At 45.3% G+C, this 19,474-nt stretch overlaps 1 protein-coding gene across 1 annotated transcript in view; it reads left to right on the top strand.

The window, feature by feature from the left end:
• Nucleotides 1-19,474, top strand: part of LOC144792300 (zona pellucida sperm-binding protein 3-like) — a 177,874-nt gene that overhangs the window by 71,894 nt on the left and 86,506 nt on the right. Inside the window, exon 2 of the mRNA XM_078667247.1 lies at nt 9,353-9,478. Coding sequence (XP_078523373.1) covers nt 9,353-9,478 — 126 coding nt within the window. The remainder of the gene's footprint in view (nt 1-9,352; nt 9,479-19,474) is intronic.

The raw sequence follows: 19,474 nt of genomic DNA, 5'->3' as shown, positions 1-19,474 counted from the left end.
TCACAGGACTTTAACAATTTGTAAAATAGCATTCTGAAGCAAGCCACATAACACCATTAATATCGAGTGTCTTTACCTTGTAAACCACCATTCTAATTATTATAAATAACCCAGACAATTAACAGCACACATAAAAGAATTGTTGTGACACATGGAAAATGACATTCCTACTAGGAGGTTGATTATCCTTTATAGAGCCAAACATTTCCAATAGGTTCATAAATAAAGTACAAAAAAGGAAGGCACATGTCATCATAAGTTCCATAGCCAATTTCCACCACTGAGACTTATAATTATTACTGTTACTAAAACAAGAACTCAGTGACCACAAACAACAAACACGTTGATTATCCAATCATGGCTCACCTAATAATAACTTCAGGTGAGCTGAAAAACACTGCATACTGAAATTAGATGCACACAGTAAACAATCCTCCTGTTGCTTGTAAACAAGTCTGTGTATAGTCGAGGAATCAGCAAGTGCCTGGTAACCAGAGGCTGAGCTGCAATGAGATGGTAGGGGAACACATTTCAAGCTGAACAAACTAGTTACTTCTCGGGTAGTGAGCCATAGGTCAGTGTTAGTCCGGTCACCCAATTTCTCACTGTCAGGCATACTGGTCAACATTTAGAACATCTGGCAATTCAGCGGCTAATCACGCTTATGAGTATGGCCAAAGCCTTTAACCCCTTGGCCGCGGCGGTAATTCCGCCGCGGGGGTAGGGGGGGGCCGCGCGGCGCCGCCATGCTCGTGACGGAACCACTCCGTCACGAGCCGCGGTGGCGCTGTGCTTGGGACGGAATGGTTCCGTCACGGCCTCGCCCGCTCAATAGAACGTGCCGCGCAGACGCGAAATTAGCGCCGCGGTGGCCGGGCCGTGACGGAACCATTCCGTCACCAGCACAGCCCCACCGTGGCTCGTGACAGAATGGTTCCATCACGAGCACGCAAGGGGTTAACTGTGTCTGTGTGTCACACCCACTGACGATTCTACAAAGCCAAGAATGCAGCCTTTCCATCCATAAGCAGACCTCCCAATTCATACAGTGCCATTGTGTGACACACAATATCGGCTCTCTTCACTCAGTTACACAGGGAGTAATTGATATCACAGGGTGGGCATGGAAAATAAACTGCAAACCGGATATTTCCAGCTCATTTTTGGGAGCTTTGAACTGCTGATGTCCATTAATGGAGTGTGAAAACACCATAGGGTATCAACACCAGCTTCATCAAACTTATTTTCTGTTTTTGGAGGAGGACATTTTTGTTTTAGGTGGCATATAGTGTACTATGTTGTCAATTAACACTGAATGGAAAAAAAAAAGCTGGCATCAGTAGAATATTCCCCAGCCCGGGAGTATTCAAATGAACACGCCATACAGCATGCAATCACACACAGTCTGCATTGTCATAACTTTCATAACCACACCGTAACACCTCTCATCAGACTTCATACTTCCTGTCTAGAGTCCTTCCAGAACCACGAGGGTCCTGGCGCGCATAATATCAAAGACACTACATCTCCCCCTTTGTTAAATAAAAAATACAGACCACATTAGAATCGTATTTACTCAATGAGTCACAGAGGCGCTCGCACTGGTCTGCCAGATCGGGTGGTTTGAGGTAGTCACGATTCACCTTGATCAGGCACCGATGACATGGGCTCAGACGTTTGACATAGACCTTTAGGCGAGGTCGCCTCACAAGTTTTATTTATTTATTTATTTATTTTAGTAGTTTTATATAGCGCTAGCCTGACCCGAGGGTATCGGAGCGCTTTACAGAGGATACATTGCGAAGAAAACAAAATATACAAGAAAGTGACAAAATGCATGTCGATGTTGGGGTATCTGCTTCGTATTCGAGGAAACATATGTTTCGTATTCTCCCCGAGATGGTGAAGGAGCAGAAAATAAGAGTCTGTACTTCCACTCTGAGAGCTCCTATCGTCTCCCTGGGGCACGGTTGAGGAACAGGATTTTGAGTTGGCTTTTGAATTTTACAAAGGAGGGGATGGTTCTGATGTGGGGGGGGGGGGGGGATGGAGTTCAAGATTTTAGGCGTCATTCCAGCAAGAGAACGAGTCGCAGTTTTTGTTTTTCGAGTTTTTGGCAGGATGAGAAGGAGGGAGTTAGAGCTTCTAAGGTTCCTGGCCTGACTAGATTTTTTGAGTTTGGCCACCAGGTATTCGGGTATGCTGGTATGTAGGGCTTTATGAGTGAGGCACGCTATTCTGAAGCTGATCCTCACTTCAATTGGGAGCCACTTAAGTACACTGAGAGCCGGAGAGATGTGGTCAAATTTCTTGATTCCGGTGACCATTCTGGCTGCCGCATTCAGAGTTGTTTTGATGGGAGCTAGGTGTGACTTTGCAATTCCTGAAAGAACTGCGTTCCCGTAGTCCAGCCTTGACAGTACCAGGGTTTGGATGGCCTGTTTGAGATCACCAGGCGGGATGAAGGGTTTTATTTTGTTCAAAAGTTTGAGGTTAAGAAAGGCGCTCTTAGCCAAATGTTTGATGTGCCTGAACATGTTTAGTTTCCGGTCTAGTGTGATACCGAGTGATTTGACAGTCAGCAAGAGTGAGATTCCCGTTGAGCGCATCTACGGCTTTGAGCCATTCCGCAATTTGTGTTCTCCTCTTTGTTCGAGATGAGAAGAATCTTGGTTTTGTCGGGGTTTATTTTAAGATGATTCGAGGACAGCCAGTGTTGGACATCATTGAGTACGTCATGGAGTCTTTGAATGTCACTGAGGAAGGAGGTTTCCAGATATATCGGAGTATCGTCTGCGTAGAGATGGAAGCGGATGTTGGCTGCTCTGAGTAGTTTGGTGAGGGGCTCCATGTAGATGTTAAAGAGTTGCAGGGAGAGTAATGAACCTTGAATGACTCCTTTGTTGATAGGGTGAGAGTCAGAAGTAAAGTTTTTTTTTTCTTGTTTTTTTTTTAGTGCGATTGTGTAGGAATGAGGAAAACCATCGGAGGACCATTTCATCAAGACTGGCTCTCTATTGGAGAGCCCTGATGAGGAGTCTATGGTCTACTGTGTCAAATGCTGCCGATAGGTCGAGGAGAATGAGGAGGCAGCATTGATCAGAGTCAAGTGAGTGGTGGATATCGTCTATGATGTTGAGGATCGCGGTTTCAGTGTTGCAGCCTTTTCTGAAGCCAGATTGGTGGTAGTCCAAGAAATTGATGTTATCCAGATGTTGGGTAAGCTGTTGGAGAATGCATTTCTCTAGAACTTTGGATAGAAGGGGAAGATTAGATACCGGTCTAAAGTTATTCAGATCTGTCGTGTCAAGGCCAGGTTTTTTCAGCAAGGGTGTAACTTGACCTACTTTAAGGCAGTCTGGATCGACTCCATTTTCCATGGAGCTGTTAATTATTATGCACTAAATCTGTGCTAGGGAGAGCTTCAGTTTTTTGGTTAGCAGTGGTGGGATGAGGTCAAGGACATGGGAAGAGGGTTTGGAAGCGGAGATCAGTGTGACTATCTCATGATCTTGGATGGGGTGGAAACTTAGCCAAGAATTGGAGGTGGAGCCAGGAGCGACAACGACCGTCCCGGGCATGGCGCTCTTGGTGGGTTGGGTGTTAATGTTGTCCAGAGAGAGTTCCATCTTAGTGATCTTGTCATTAAAGAAGTTGGTGAAGTCACAAAGTTTGTTGGATGTCTGAATTGAGGAGGCCACCAGCTTGGAGGTTTGTTGTCTAATGATGCTGTAGAGTTCTCTGGGTCTATTTTTTGCGCTATCCAGCGCAGAGCAAAAAAAAAGCGAATTTCTTGGTTTTAATGTGATTGTTGTATTCCCTACGGGCTGTTTTGAGTTCTTCGCGGAGAGAGGAACAGGGGCTGACAAACCTTGAAGTAGGTATTTAAAGTGTGACAGACTTTCCGGGATGATGAGCTGTCACCATGCGTCCTATGCACGTTACAACCATCAAAGGGCTGACCGCAAAATGCAGTGTTTTCCCCTTCCCTTTCAGTTTGACTAGTACCCAGTCCTCTTGATCAAAGACTGTTTTGTGGGTATGTCTGTGCTGATGAGCCCATGTCTTCATTTTGCACTTTTGAGAAGTGTCTGCGACATGAACTTTAGTGGTATTTATCAATCAGTCTGATGTACATTGTGGTAGTTTGGTTCCGATGGCTCTCCCAAATAACACGGTGGCAGGTCTCTCACCAGTTGTGAAGTGAAGAGTTGATCGATAGACAAGAAGGGCTTGACACATGGCTTGGTTTAGATTGATTCCGTCCATCAATGCTCGCTGAATTATCCTCTTGAGAATGCCAATAAATTGTTCAACAACACCACTGGACTTGGGATGTGTACTCTTTTGAAGCTTGACTTTGAGTCAAACAAGAGACTCCTTGAATTCTTTGCTATTAAAAGGTGATCCCTTATCAGATGTGAGAATAGCAGGGATGCCCCATGCTGCAAAAAAGTCATTAAGCCTCTCAATGACTTTAAGGGTTGTCTATGATTGGTTTTCCACCAAAGAAAACACATATACTCACAGTGACTAACATGAGATGATGTCCATTTCTTACAGGCCCAAAGAAATCAACTTCAACTCTCTTCCAGGCATGGGCTGGAACATCAGACTTTTTCACTGGATGCTGTATCACCTTTAGGGATAAGCAGGTAGAAAAGTGGCACACTTTCAGCTCTTTCTCAACTCATTTATATAAGCGAAGGAACCATACTCAGTCTCTTAGGGCTCATTAGGCGGCTACAATGCCACAATGCCCTTCATGGGCTAGCTCAATGACTTGCTGTTTCAGGCTCCTGGGTATGACTATTATAAAGCCTCTCAGGTGATGAATAGCTCATCCTGTACAGTTTTGAAATTCAATATTATCTACAGAAGGTCAAATACTTATCTTCCAAGACTGCATTGTAATGAGTTCTCTGAGGATGTGCATGACTTTATCTGCGTTAGTAGCAGCAATAATCTGTTAACATGATAAAGCTGCTAGTGTGGCGATCTAGTGGCACTTGTGAAAAATAATCTGTAGGGTTTTGGTATTTCCCCTGCTTGTGTTCAATCTCATAGTCTTACTCTTGCAGTCGCAACCACCACCTCTAGATGCAAGGGGGCATCTTAGCTTTTGGGTTTTCAAAGATGGTGAGCAATGTCTGGTGGTCTGTGATGATACTGAAACGTTTCCTATATAAAAATATAAGAACATGTTTCTAGGCCCACAATACAGCCAGAGTCTCCTTCTCCGGCTCAGAGTAGGCACGTTCTGTTTCAGACTGACTTATACTGTCATAGGCCACAATGTATCTCTGGGCATTCAGATGGTCATTGTGTTGAGCAAGAATTGCTTCTAGCCCCACCAGGCTCACATCTACTGTGATCTCCGTATGTAACTTGTGATCACAATAGTCAGTTTCCGTTGCATTCTCAATCATGTTTTATTTCTTTGAAACTTTGATCACATTCAGGAGACCTTTGGAATGGGCATTTCACTTTGTCTATCCATGGGGAACCCACTGTAGCAAAGCCACAAATGTATTTTAAGTAATAGGTGGCCATGCCTAAAATGGATTGCAGCACATTTATATCTTGTGGGTGGCAAGTAGATGACAATGCTTGCACTTTATCCAGGTCTGGAGTCATTCCCCCATCAGAAAATATGTATTTAAAGAATTCAAGTATGGTTTTGTGAAACTCACACCTTACTGCATTCAGAGTGAGACCTGCATGAGCAAGTAGTTGGCACACTTGTGTAAACGCCTTGTCATGCTCCTTTGTGTTATCCCAAACACCAGTATGTCATCACTATCATTGAAAGCATTTGTAACAGGTTGAATTATTCAGCGGATAACATCCTGAAATATCTCCTCAGCCAAAGATACTCCAAAACTCAGTCATTTGTATCTGAACAAACCCACATGAGCAGAAAAAGTTGTAATGTACCTACAGTTCTGTTCCAGCTCCAGTTGACAGTATTGTTCGTTCAGGTCAAGAAGGGAGATGGCTTTGGCTCCGTTCAGCTGCATGATCATGTCTATGTGGGGACCAGGATTTCTTTCTTTCTGGATTACTTTGCTGGCCGGACCCATATCCACACAGATGCACACTGTATCTCCACTGTCCTTTTTTTGGCGCCACAACTATGGGCGAAACCTACGGCGTAGGACCAGTGGAGCATTCAATTATGTCATGCTTCAATAGTGTTTCTAGTTCTTTCTCAACAGCTTCTTGCAGGTTAAAAGCGACTCTGCCGTACCGTTGAGCAACTGGGCGAATGTCATCATGAATATGAAGTTGCACCTTCATTTTCTTGAGTTTTCCTAGCTCATGAAACAACAGGAACTGACTCACAATTTCAGTCTGAGCACGGATGTTGTAGTTGAGAGATATCAGTCCCATGTCAGCAACAGTGGCAAAGCTAAGTAGGTATGCACTAGATGAAGTTCCCTAAAGGAAATAAATTGTCTCTTGCACTGATGTTTTGTGCCACATGGTTGTTGTGAATGCCCCTTGACTCTGTACCGGTTTAGAAGCAGTTCACGTGTATACCTTTGTGTTTGAATGAGTAAGGTGTCACACATGAGTAGGCTGAACCTTTCTACTGGCATGATGTTAATCGAGGCACCACTGTGTATGATGAAGTTTATGTGGCAGCCGTTCACCTTTTATGTAATTTTAGGACAGTGTCCAAATTCATTTTGTTGATTCGTTTGGTTATTCTTTGACTTTTGAGCTTCTCTGCAAGCAGTTAATCCTACATGTGCATGTCGTTCCTCAGTTGATATCATCAACGCACATCCGTCTTCTTCCCTAGCACTTGATAATGTAATGAAGAGCCTTTATGTGATGAACTTGGCTATAATCAAATGTGCTTGGTTTCTACTTATTGTAACCGATGGTGCCTTTTGGCCTTGTGGGCTTGCGAGAATGCTTCTGGAACCTTCTGGCATCTATTTTCTCTTCTTGCTGTGACTCATTTCGTTTCTTTTGCTTGCAGACTGTTATGAAATGGTTTTCTTTATGCAGCATTGGCATATCTGTTTTGTAGCTGGACATATACCTTCATGGGGAAATAAAAACCCACATCGGAAGCATAACTTTTTCTTCTTCAGAAACATCGACTTGTGTGCATCTATTTTGTGCTTATGCTTTCTTTTCATGATCAACGCTGATTCATTTCGCGCTGTTTCTGCTTTGATATGAGCAGGTTGTCGATCTTCTCATTCTTCTGCTCTTGTAACCCTTAGCATCTGCTCTAAACTGAGTGTGTCTCTGTCAGCATGCTTCTTCTGAAGAAGTCTGAAAGACCACCATCAATGACTCGAAGGAACCTGGCATCTTCATCATTGAAGTCACAGGTGTTTGATAAGTGCATCAAGTCTATCAACAAACTCATCTATAATTTTACCAGCCCATCGTCATGCTTGGTTGAAAATGTACCTTTCATAGTCTACATTTGGCATGGGATAGATCTTGGCTTCCAATGCTGCTTTTATCTTTTGGTACAACACTGCATCAGTTTGTGAGCTTTTCTTTAGCACTTCTTTCACTCCATCACTGGCAAGGTTTTTCAAATATTTAATTTTCTTATCCTCTTCTAGTGCATCATCGATCGTTTTGATCCATGCAGCCCACCTGGCACCAATGTTCTCTTTCTACGTTGTGTCAAACAGAGGTGGTGGCTTAAGGAATGCAGCTGCAGTATACTTCCCATTCCCTTCTCCTGTCATTGGGAGTATATACTGTTCAGGCAGCGTTCGTTGCATAGATGGCAACTGCTACAGGCATCGGCTTCGCGCCTGAGTCGTCTATTCCTATTCGAGGTCGTGTGACACTTCAATCGCATGTGCCAGTAAGTTTGTTTTCGTACCTGGTCATTACTGCCTTTTGTGTTTGCTTTGTATGGATGATGGCTCTGTGTATGGTGAAGTGCAGTCTCTCTTCTTTTAGCCTTATCAGCAAGTTCTGGCAGGCTTTTTGAATATGCTCCTCTGCAGGACCTTAAACTTCTTTGATGGCTGATTATGGGTTGGAGCAGGGCTTTGACTCCACATATGCCAACTGCAGACTGCTTTGCATCGATTTTGGGGTGCACGTTGCACGCATGAGCATTTTGATGTACCTTTGCACACTCTCAGGGAGAGCAGCCTTGTTTCTTCGGGGCATGTATCCCCTACTTGTCGCCAGTTGCAGCATCTTCCCCAGCCTGGGAGCATGCAAGTGAACACGCCACACACGGAACTCTGCAGCAGATGTCTTTATTCCTCAGCATACAATCACACTTTGTCCGCATTGCGTGAATACTTTCATAATCACACTTTAACACCTCCCAGCAGACTACGTACTACCTGTCCACAGTCCACCCAGAATCACGGGGCTTCTGGCGCACATAATATCAAAGACACTACAGCATCCTGAGCATTGATTATTTTGTGCAAATGAACCATTATTTACATTTAAATGAGTGTTTATTTGCAAGACCATGTGGCAATTGCTTGACCATGTGGCAATTGCTTATATGGAACCAGTAAAGATCTGTCACACGTCAATGAATACCCTTATATAATTAACGTCAGATTTATTGATAACTCACATGATTTTTCTTTTATTAAAATGTCAGTTTCTTCCCAGCTGTTTAAATTTTACACTATAGTCTTGGATATCAGTCCGTTAAAAGTGAATCAGTCTTCATTTAGCATGATATCTGGTGCCATCACTTCTCAGTGCCAACTGGCAGAGTTGTGTAGATGTCCCATGGCACAAGTTTGTATTAAGGGGCTGGCAGTAGGCACTATTGTGTAGCTGTCACATGGCACAAGTGCATACTCCGACGCTGGTAGTGGCCAATGTTGTGTAGATGTCATATAGCACCAGTGTGTAACCAGGGGATACAGTGGGTAGAGTTGCGTAAAGGTCACATGGTACCAGTGTGTATCCTAGTTCTGCAGGGGGTACTTGTGCAGATGCCACATGGCACCAGTGTGTATCCAGCGGCTGACAATGGGCACTTGCCTAAATATTACATGAGGCTACTGTGTATCCAGGGGCTGGCACCGAGCACTGGTGCATAGATGTCACATGACATCAGTGTGTATTTAGGAGCTGACAATGGGCACTTGTTTAGATGTCACATGGCACCAGTCTGTATCCAGGTCCTAGCAGTGGGTAGAGTTGCATAGATGTCACAATGGACCAGTGTGATTTAGTGGTTCGGCAGTGGGCACTGTTGTGTAGATCGCACATTGCACCAGTGTGAACTGCAACTACCTGTTTTAGTAACCAAGTGGGTGATATCTGGACATTACATCTGATTGTGAAACATGATTTAACAATACATTGTTCTCCACCCCATCAACAGGTGTGGACTTGAACCTGGATGCAGATCTGGGTACTATCAATGCCTTAAACTCCACGCCAGAGACCACTCTGAGAGAGGTGCATGCGGGGCATGAAGACCTCCATGGAGTCCTGATACTTCTAAACAGTGAGTACCACACTGCCTGGTTGACTGTGCCGTGACTGTGTCAGTCTGTCTTATAAATCAGCCCTGGACAAAAATGGTTGGTGGTGGTCCTGGTATCGCCATTAAGACCGTGTCTGCCAGGGCTAGCGGAACACAGAGCAGCTACCACTGGTACTAATAAACATACTCACTCATTGCAAGTTTCAGCATATAAACCTTGCACAGTACACATTGCAAATATGACACATTGCACATTTGAACTTGGTTTGAAGAGGAAAAAGTGGCAAGGAAACTTTTAATGAGGCCTTCGTGGGAAAACAAGTGCCAAAGCCCCAATTAAATACAAACAAAAATGAAAACTTTTGAAAAAATTCTATTCTGAAACTGTTCTATAACTAAATGACATTTAGTATAATCTAGTATTGATGCCTTCGGTCTGTCAAAAAGGGTCGATCCCGGGATCAGTGGGAGACAAAATATATGCAAAACAGGGCCTTACATATTTTACAAACAGACGCATCCTTTTTATCCTTAGGTTAATTCTGTAACTATAATTTCAGTTTCAGTTTATAAACTTTATTTCCATTTGTTCAAAAAAAGCACAAAAGTAAAAACAACATGAACATGGAGGCCGGATGAACAATACAACATAGTTCTTAGATAGGTGACTTTTTAAGTGTAAAACTAACACCCTGGATATACTACATAACACAATAAATACATAAAAAGGACTTTAAAACAAACCCAGTTTAAAAAAATGTACATTGACGTTTAAAATCGTATAAGTAGGGGAGTGGAACCACTGTACAAAGAAAGTGCATAGTGCTATAATCGAGATAGATAGATAGATAGATACAAAGGAGCGTGGTCAATTACAAACATCTCATTTTATTCCATCTAATCACCCACACCCAGCCCAAAAACTTTGCTGTAGCAACCACGATCGGGCCTTCCACTGAGGTTTTTAAGAATCGGAAGGCCTCACTACTGGACCTAGTGCCCGGACTAGAGCATACAAGTTTCAACCAGATCTGTCTTGGTTTGAAGTAAGCTTGACATACAAAGAGAATGTGGGCCAGCGTTTCAGTCATATCTGGACAAAATGGACACACTCTACTATTTGTGTTACTCCATTTGGAGGTAAAAGAATGTGTGGGCAAAGATCCCACCCTAAACTGGTGGAATAATTTCCTATCACGTGTTGACGCGATCAGGTTCCAGTACCCCTCGTACTTAGGTTCGTGATTTATTTAGAAAAAAACTTTGGACAGGGAACTGCTGGAACAAGATGCAAAACGTTTCATGTTAATCAAATTCCAGTAGACTGCCTTTCGCTCCAGTTTACTTGGAAATACACTTCCGGCTGGGACGGTCCACAGACTGCTCATCCCCAGCTCACAACTGAACCACACAATTTTCCGGTTGACATCTAAATCCCTCACTTCTAACAGGGCCTGGGCATAATGTGCAAGTTCATGAGTCACCCAAAGCCGCCTCCAATATGCTAAAAGCCTATAATGTGCCACATCCCTTATTGAATGGCATCCCAAATCCAAAAGAAGAGGTGCCAATAGAGTGCATAGGGGGAGGCCAATTAGGGACCTCAGAAATGTATTCTGGCCCACTAATAAGGTATCCAAATTGGCATGTCCCCACAACTCCACCCCATTTAGGATTGATACGCCAATTTTAACATTCTAGATCTGTAGCACAGAAGCTATGGGTTTGGTATGTGAGCGTCTATGCTCCTTGAGCAGCGTGCCAGAAAGTTGAGCGTGTTTAACAGAAAGGCAGTCTAATTGTGACTTCCAGCTCCGTTTACTGTCAATTAATACCCCCAGATAAGAGAAGGTCTCTGTTTGCTCCAATGACACTTTACTCATTCTAACATCGCCGATGACTTTTTTAGAATTGTGCAAGATCATGTACTTAGTTTTATCGACATTTACTATAAGGTCGTGGTCTGCACAAAACTCTTTGAATTTTAAGAGGGCACTTTGGAGTCCCTGTCTCGTCTTTGAGAGCATGAGTGTCATCGGCGAACATTAGTAACGGGGTCTTAACCCCACCTAAAACCGGAGCATCTGTGGGGAAATTTTCAAAATAATTCACTAGCCCATTAATGTACATAGAGAAGAGAGTCTGAGCTAGGACGCATCCCTGTCTTACCCCCTTCTCTACCGGAAATGACAGGAGAAGGGAATGGGAAATATACTACAGGAGCTGGGCAATGATGCCCCTTTAGCAAAGGCATTCAACAAAAGTTGAATATACAGTGTCCAGGAATCGAGATCTTGTAGGAACAGGTCAGCGGGGATGCAATCTAGCCCAGGAGCCCTACCTTTCAGAACCCGGAGGAGGACATTTTCCACTTCTTTTTTAGTCAAATGTATAGCGGGAATAGAAGACGGCATTACAAAAACATCTTGGACTGCTGGACCACGTTATGTTATGTTATGTTAAAATGGTTTTTATAGAGCGCACAGCTACTCAAAAAGAGTGTCCCGGCGCTTTTATTTGAGGTAGGCTGCAGTAAACTAACATAACACATTAAGAGAAAATATGTCATAGACAAAAAGAAAACAACAAACTAAAAAAGACCTACTGGGTAAACAACCAGGTTTTGAGGTCCTTTCTAAAAGCTAGTAAACTAGTGGCTCCCCGAAGATTAAGAGGCAGAGAATTCCACAATTGTGGCGCCAGTAGTCCAAAGGAGCGACCTCCCAAGCGCGCTCGCTTCACTCGCGGAACAGTCGCCAAAAATAAAGATTCAGACCTCAGAGAACGAGCCGGTCGGTAGAAGGCAAGTCTCCTTTGGAGGTACTTTGCTCCCGTCGCATGGAGGGCCTTGTATGTCATGGTCAAAGCCTTAAAGGCGATCCGCTTGCGGATTGGAAGCAAGTGCAAGGTCATGAGCAAGCCCGCAGCATTGGGCGCGCCTGTTCAATCCATAGATCGCTCTCGCCGCAGCATTCTGCACAACTTGGAGCCGCTGTAACAGGTACTCTGGCAGGCCCAGGTATAGAATGTTGGAATAATCCAACCTAGAGCCTATCAGAGCCTGCACAGTCAGCTTCCTGTGCTGACCATGTGGTCTTTGTAGTGGAGAACCCACTGTTCAGGCGCCACGTACTTCATTGGGATATTACTGGAGTCCCCGCTCCCCCACTTCACCAAATGCCAGAAAGCAATCCTATCTTTCCTGCTACATGCTTTAAGCAGATCAGCCCAGTGTGCTTCACCCCAGTCCCTTTTGGCCTGGGATTGAGCTGCCTTATAAACCGACATTTTCACTCTAATAAAACCACCATCTTTACTCCTTATCGCAGCCGCTAAAGATCTATAAGCGACACGACAAGACGAGGTGTCCCATGCAGCAGCCTTCTGGCATGGTGATTTAGCTAGTTTTTTAGGTTTGGTGATTAAAAAAGCTTTTAAGATCATTAAAAAGCTGTTCATGGACCTGTGCAGCTCTAGAGGTAGATTCATCATGTGCGGCGTCAACCTGAAGAGTAGCTATAGCATTAGCCACCAAAGTAATCATTTGGTTCAAATGTTCTACCTTATTCGCCAAGTTGGGCCATTTAAGACGTCGTGTGTCATTTGTCGACAAAGTTTCCACAAATTCAACACGTGGTATCCCTCCTTCACCATGATTTGGGTGCCAATCCCACAAGGAAAGAAGCAAAGGATTATGGTCACTTTCCGAGGGAGAATGGACCTTCATGTCTAGCAAATAGGTCCAAAACTCCTTGTTAATGATAATATAGTCTATGTGACTAGTACGTTGACCACTAATATAGGTCGGCAACCCTTTTTTATCTGATATGGTACGCCCATTTGCAGCTCTCACCCCGTGTTCCAAACAAAGAACTTTTAATTGGAGTGCTGAGCTAGACCACCTTTTTATTGGCAAAAGATCAAGGGAAAGAATCAACCATTTTTCATCCTCTACACTAAAATTTGTATCCTGGAAATCCAGGGGTTCGAAAGTACAATTAAAATCTCCGGCTATTATTATGTTGTTTTGACCTCTTTGATTAGTTAAAAAAGCATTGAGCAATGCTATAGTGCTTGAGGACTTCCCTCCTTGGAGACCCCTGGAATAAACATTAATAAGTAGGAAATCGGGAAGATTACCCTGAAAAAATCTAATGATGAGAATATCCCTGGAATCAATGTGGATTTCCTCTAATTTATATTGTAGACACTGCCTAACCCAGATTAACAGGCCCCCTTTGGGCCTACCCCGCTCTCCCTTTTCCCCACTTTTATAAAAGTTAATATAACCAGGGCGGAGTACCTGGTCCACTGCCCACGTCTCTTGAAAGGACAGAATATCTTGTTCCTCAATAAATGAAGACCAATCAGGTGAGGCTTTTGTACTTACGAGCCCTGCTATGTTCCACAAAGCAATTTTTAAGCCAGCACAATTATACATTGGGATTCCAATTCTTGGGTGGTGACATGGACTACACCTTGTCACATGGGAATCAACAACATTTGAAATAAAATTCTAATTAGGGGCGTGCCACAAGCTAGTGCCCTACTTAGTCCGGATAAGCCTGGATTATTCCACTCTAATGGCTCAAAGGTAACGTGGGAAAGAGAAAAGTTTCTTCTCGTGGGGACGGAACTAGGTCACCAACACTTGAGACAGCCACTGGAGAAGGAATCTTTTCACAGAAAAGTGAACAACCTAGTCAATCTAGGTCTTCCAAATTGGAAAGTAAATGATAACTATTGTGGGTGGGTACATTATATTCATAAGATCCCTGAACATGGGAGGTAGCTCGATATTCACCCATCCCAGTAGACAATATTGAAGGGTTTCGGTAGAATCCCCCCAATGGTAAAATACTAATGTCTTCCCTACTCAAATGCCTAGACCCAGCCCTATCTAAAATGGTGTTCACTAATAGGGAGGACCCAAAGTTCAACACCACACAAGCCCCTCTACTCATTTTTGGCGATCTCCCGATCCAAGGAATTCTACGAATCATTTTGAATTTGTGGAATAAATGACTACCTGTTGGACCTGGCCCTTTTCTGGCAGGTTCACCCCGAAACTTTTTGCTTTTGCCTAGCCTGTTTCTGTGACCTGGAGTTAGTGATGTTAGGTCTCTGCGCATTTTTTCACTGTGGTACAGTGTAAAGTGTGTGAGCTCTCTGTGTATGTGTGATGAGTGGCCTGCCCTCCCATAGGAATGCATGGGGAATATGTGTGACCATGGTAGTTCCTCATGTGTGGGGAGTGCAGGGTCGAGTTTGTTATTTGCGAACTCGTGAGATTGAATGCTGCGTAATGATGTATGTGGCATGAATGTGTCTAGTGTAGAAGTGCCACTTCTAGACATGGGGGTGCATGTGCAGTGAGTCTGCTGGCACGTGAGTGGCTGGAGCCTGGCTCCAGGAAGTCTGGATGGGTCTGCCCAGTGGTGAGTGTTGAGATTAGCATGCTGATGTGAGGGGAGGGGTGCACCTGGGTCCTGAATAGGGCTGGGCTTTCCCCACACAAAGCTGGCTCCGCCCCCTGTGGTGCGACTGAGGACCCTGTCCTGACTAGTGAATGGAAAGGGTGGCTGGGGAAAACAAAGTACTCCAAAACCAGCTGCGACTGGTTTCTCCCCCACCCTGCACCTTTAGACAAAGGGTTTTGCTGTATAAAAAGGGGCTGTGTCCCCTTCCGAAAGGTTCTTGTTTCTGACTTGAATCCTGCCAGGGGCGTGCTGCTGCTTGGGCCCAGGGGAAGGCTTGCCTCCCTAGGCCCTGCCCAGCCCCTGGATACCTGATGGACTTTCCTTTTCTGGGAGCTGCTGTGCTCCACCTTATGTCCTGGACTATTGAGGTCCTGGACTCCTGAAGAACTTTGCTGGAGCCTTATTCTTGCCACTAGCGCCTGGGAGCCCTTTATTTTGCTTCTAGCGCTTAAGAGTGCTTTATCTTGCTTATAGCGCTTGGGGAGCACTGTATTTGCCCTTAGCGCCTGGGAGCGCTTTATTTTTGCTTGGACCTTGGTTTGTGCTTGAAGCTGCTGTATACTACAGAGATCGTGAGCTGCTTGTGTGCCCCTAGGACAGAGCCTCTGCTGTTTGACCCGTGTGGCGCGCTGGCTGCTCTCTAACCTGATCGAGAGTGCCGTGTTCGTAATTGCCGCCAGCCCGGGGAACCTGACGAGGGCCGAGATCTCTTCACCGGCATCACCGCCGCAGCTCGAGGGCTCCGCTTCAGCATCGAAGCAGCTGCGCCCGGATTGGCCGACGGAGACGAGCCCCCTCAGCAGCACCGAGGTTGGGCCCGTCAGAGCCGCGCTGCGATTGGTCCGCAGGCTCACGCGTCATTGGCCATCTAGCACGCTGATTGGAGCCTGCAGCGCCGCGTCATGGTTAGCTCATGCCCTGATAGGCTGCTGGGCTGACTCGTGGCCCGATTGGCTGGCACAGCGTGAGCCCCCACGAAGGATCGTCGGAGTGGGACCGGGTGAACCGGAGGGCGCTGCCCTCGCCGAAGAGCCGCCCGGAGGAGAGTCGCCCCAGAAGCCGCCGCCGCACAGGGAAGCTGGTGAGTGCGGGCGCCTAGGCTCAGGGGCATTGCTTGTGTTAGAGTCCCCCGTGAGGGACTCCAACGGCGGCCGCATTTTTGCTGAGAGCCCCGAGAGGCTCAAGCTGCACCTTTTGTTTCGCGAGTCCCGAGAGGCTCGTGGGGGCAATTTGTTTTGCGAGCCCAGAAAGGCTCTAGAGGGCACATATGTGTTTAGAGCCACAAGAGGCTCTGGGGGCATTCTTTGTTGTAGAGCCCCGCGGCTCCCAGCCCACCTTTGTTCTAGAGCCCCGAGAGAGGCTCCGAGTGCCATTTTGTGTATGTAGAGCCCAGCGAGGCTCTTGGGGGACACCAGTGCTGTGGTCAGAGCCTGCGTAGCTCCCACGTGGCCCCATCATTGTTCTACAGCTGCCCAGCACTTAGTGGGCATCTACCACGTTTAGGCCCCTGACTTTTGGACACAGGGCGTCCTAGCCCCAACAAGGCCAGTTGGCCTAGGGACTGCCACAGGTAATGGCTTATGTAAGTTTTGCGCAATTGTGTTTTCCTGCACCTCTGAATGTGTTTTTATGCGTCATGTGCCTTGTTCTTACACCTCTGAATGTGTTGGTTATACATCATGTGTTTTTACTGTGTGCTTACCTATGTGTGTTTAGATTAGTGAGGAGATTGCCTACTGTAGTTTTACTGGTTAGGCCTAGATATGATTTCTGTGCTAATATGCTTTGTGCTGTTGTGATTTATGCTATTATGCATGTGTCCTCTCTGACACCTCTGAATGTTGTGATGCATCATGTGTAAAATGTTCATGCTTATACCACTACAAGTATTGTGATACTTAGGTGGTTGTTTTTCTCCTAGTACAGGTGGTGCTAGTGAAGCCCAGGTTCCCTGCGTAATATTCTCCTAAGTTGGTTAGGGTTGCCTAGGTGGTACTTACCTGGTACCAGTAGTTACTGGTTGTGTGCTAAAGTGATTATTATTCTATGATCTACAAAGTGCTATTTCTAACAGTATTTCTATTTCTAAAAGTGTTGATCCTGACAGTGGTCCAGGTGGCCCTGTCTTGTACATAATCCCTTGTGAATATTGCCCGTGCCAGTTGGCACAATGTACATGCGTGATTACTATCTGATGTGTTTTGACAACACAAAAACTTATTTTTATATAACCTTGTGTGGAGTTCCTTTTGTGGTGTGCCTATGATGTTGTTGCTGTTGTGTGCGTGCGCAAATGCTTTACACATTGCCTCTGGGATAAGCCTGTCTGCTCGTGCTAAGCTACCAAGGGGGTGAGCAGGGGTTATCTTGGGGTGTGACTCCCTTGCCCTGACTTTGGCGTCAGCCTTAGCCTACCAGAAATCCCAGCTCTAACACTACCCAGCCCAGTTTTATTATTTGGAAAGTGTAGGGCCTTATTCCTCACGACGCCCAATGTTCCCCACTTCCCGATTGTAATGGGGGTACATTAGATAATATAATGGTGTAGGGCGTGGCGGCAGGAGGTAGATTAAGGTAGTCATTTGGATTGGCCGAGCCACTCTGTGTCCTTCCTTTATTATTGCTCCCAGTTAGTTCCCTCATGGTGACAGCCTTTGGAATACTAGGGGGTATGCTACTGTCGTTCGCAGACGAGGGTGTCACTACTGAATTAGTGCCAGAGCGAACTGCATTATGAAATGGATTTGCTGATGAAAGTAAAGTTCTACTAAAATCAGTAGGACCACTAGTAGCTACTTTGGAGGAGGCAGTTTTTGGAAAAGAAAACTGTTGCTCAATTCTATCTTAGATTGATGTCAGACAACTTGGTAAATAGGGGTTTAAGCAGTGCTGTTGGTTTTTCTTAAATTTGAACTAAAATACGAGCTTTAAAGTCACATGACACCTCACTAGGTAGAGCCTGTGCACTTGCCTCTAACGTGCTAGATATACTAATATCTACAATTCCATGGGAGCTAGCTTTATTGCCCCGCGCCGCCCCTCTAGTCTTTGCCACTTTGTTAGCCTGATGAATAGTGAGTTGCAACCCACCCGATTTCCTTTTCTTCGCAACAACTGTTGAGGCGCCCTCCCTACCCTTTGCATGTGTTAATCGTTGGTTGCGAGTAAGAATCTGAGCTGGGGGTGGGGGGGGGAGACACACTAACTAAAGTGGGGGGATCAACTAGTAATACTATTGGGGACAGAGTTCCATGAGGAGGCGCGCTTTCAGGAGATGGATCCGTGATTAGCAGACAGCCAACAGGAAGAGGAGGCTCAAAGGAGGCTCCTCATGGCTCTAGTGAGAGTCTCCTTTTGCGTAAGCTCGATTTCATGAATTAGGACAGATTCAGCCCTCATAAAAGATGCATTGAGTGTGCCTACAACAAATTGCCCCCCTGCCCCCTTACGGCTACCCTTACTCTTAGTTAATAACTGATAAGGAAATACTAAAACCATGGTTAAATTAACAAGTAGGCAGCAACTATAATTACAGTCCAAAAACACCAACCAAACTTGTTAATAGCATCCAATGTCCAACGAAAGGGAGGTAGCCCAGCCCTGCCTTCTCCTGGCTTCGGGCGCGGACAGGCCCGCCCTTGGCCCAGGCTTGGCCCAGGCACGCCCGTGCACGTCCCGCGCTGCGGGAGGCACGAAGGGATTTTAAATGCCTCCTGGTGCTTTAGAGTGACGCTGGTGGCGTACGCCACTGAGGGATGCCGGGAGTTAGAGTTTTCTGCCGCTTGCGTCAGGGCCAACGGGGCCAGCGGTACGGCCGTCATGTCAGGCTAATGCAGGCAGCAATATGGGTCCCAGGAGCAGATACCAGGTGAGTCAAGTCCCGAACAACAAAAAGGCCAGCAAAGGTGAAACACGTAAATGTAGTTAAAATTACAGAAGTAGTGTAGCCAACGAAAATAGTACAAAACAGAAAATCAAATGCACAACCACATCAATTGTCTAAGGAAAAATAGATCAGCAAAATTAAAAAGACAGAATCAAATAACCCAGTCATTTACAATAAGTAACAACATGTTCTGCCTGAGCAAATGTACGCTCAGAGAGCCCATAAAATCAGTGCTTAATTTGAAAAAAAAAAAAAAGTGCAGGTGCTGAAAATGTTGCCAAGTTAGCCACAGCTCACTTCTTCCTCCGGTGAGCCCCACTTTCCACACTCTCACTGCCTCAATCTCTATCTTCTAACCTTGATCTGTTGTTGTCTGTCCCCTACGTCTTTGCTTCAAGAGTCTATATTCTAACCTCTCTAATTGTTTTCTATCATCTTTGTCACACCTGGTGTGTTACCTTATTCCATGCATTTATGATTTGCCCTCTATTCATTCTACCCCTGCCCTTTTTCCTCTTCACTTTTATCCATGTTCTGCTCTCTCTACCCTCGATCTTGGCTCTTTACGATCACTCTTCTAGCAGTGATTAGCAGTATTTCCATTTTATCATTTGTCTGCTTTTTTTCCTCCGTCCTGTCCTCTACATCCTT

The sequence above is a fragment of the Lissotriton helveticus genome, chromosome 11 (assembly GCF_964261635.1).
Source record: "Lissotriton helveticus chromosome 11, aLisHel1.1, whole genome shotgun sequence".
NCBI classification, from domain to species: domain Eukaryota; kingdom Metazoa; phylum Chordata; class Amphibia; order Caudata; family Salamandridae; genus Lissotriton; species Lissotriton helveticus.
Note: the sequence above shows the minus strand (reverse complement) of the source record. Positions and strands in the feature narration are given on the sequence as shown.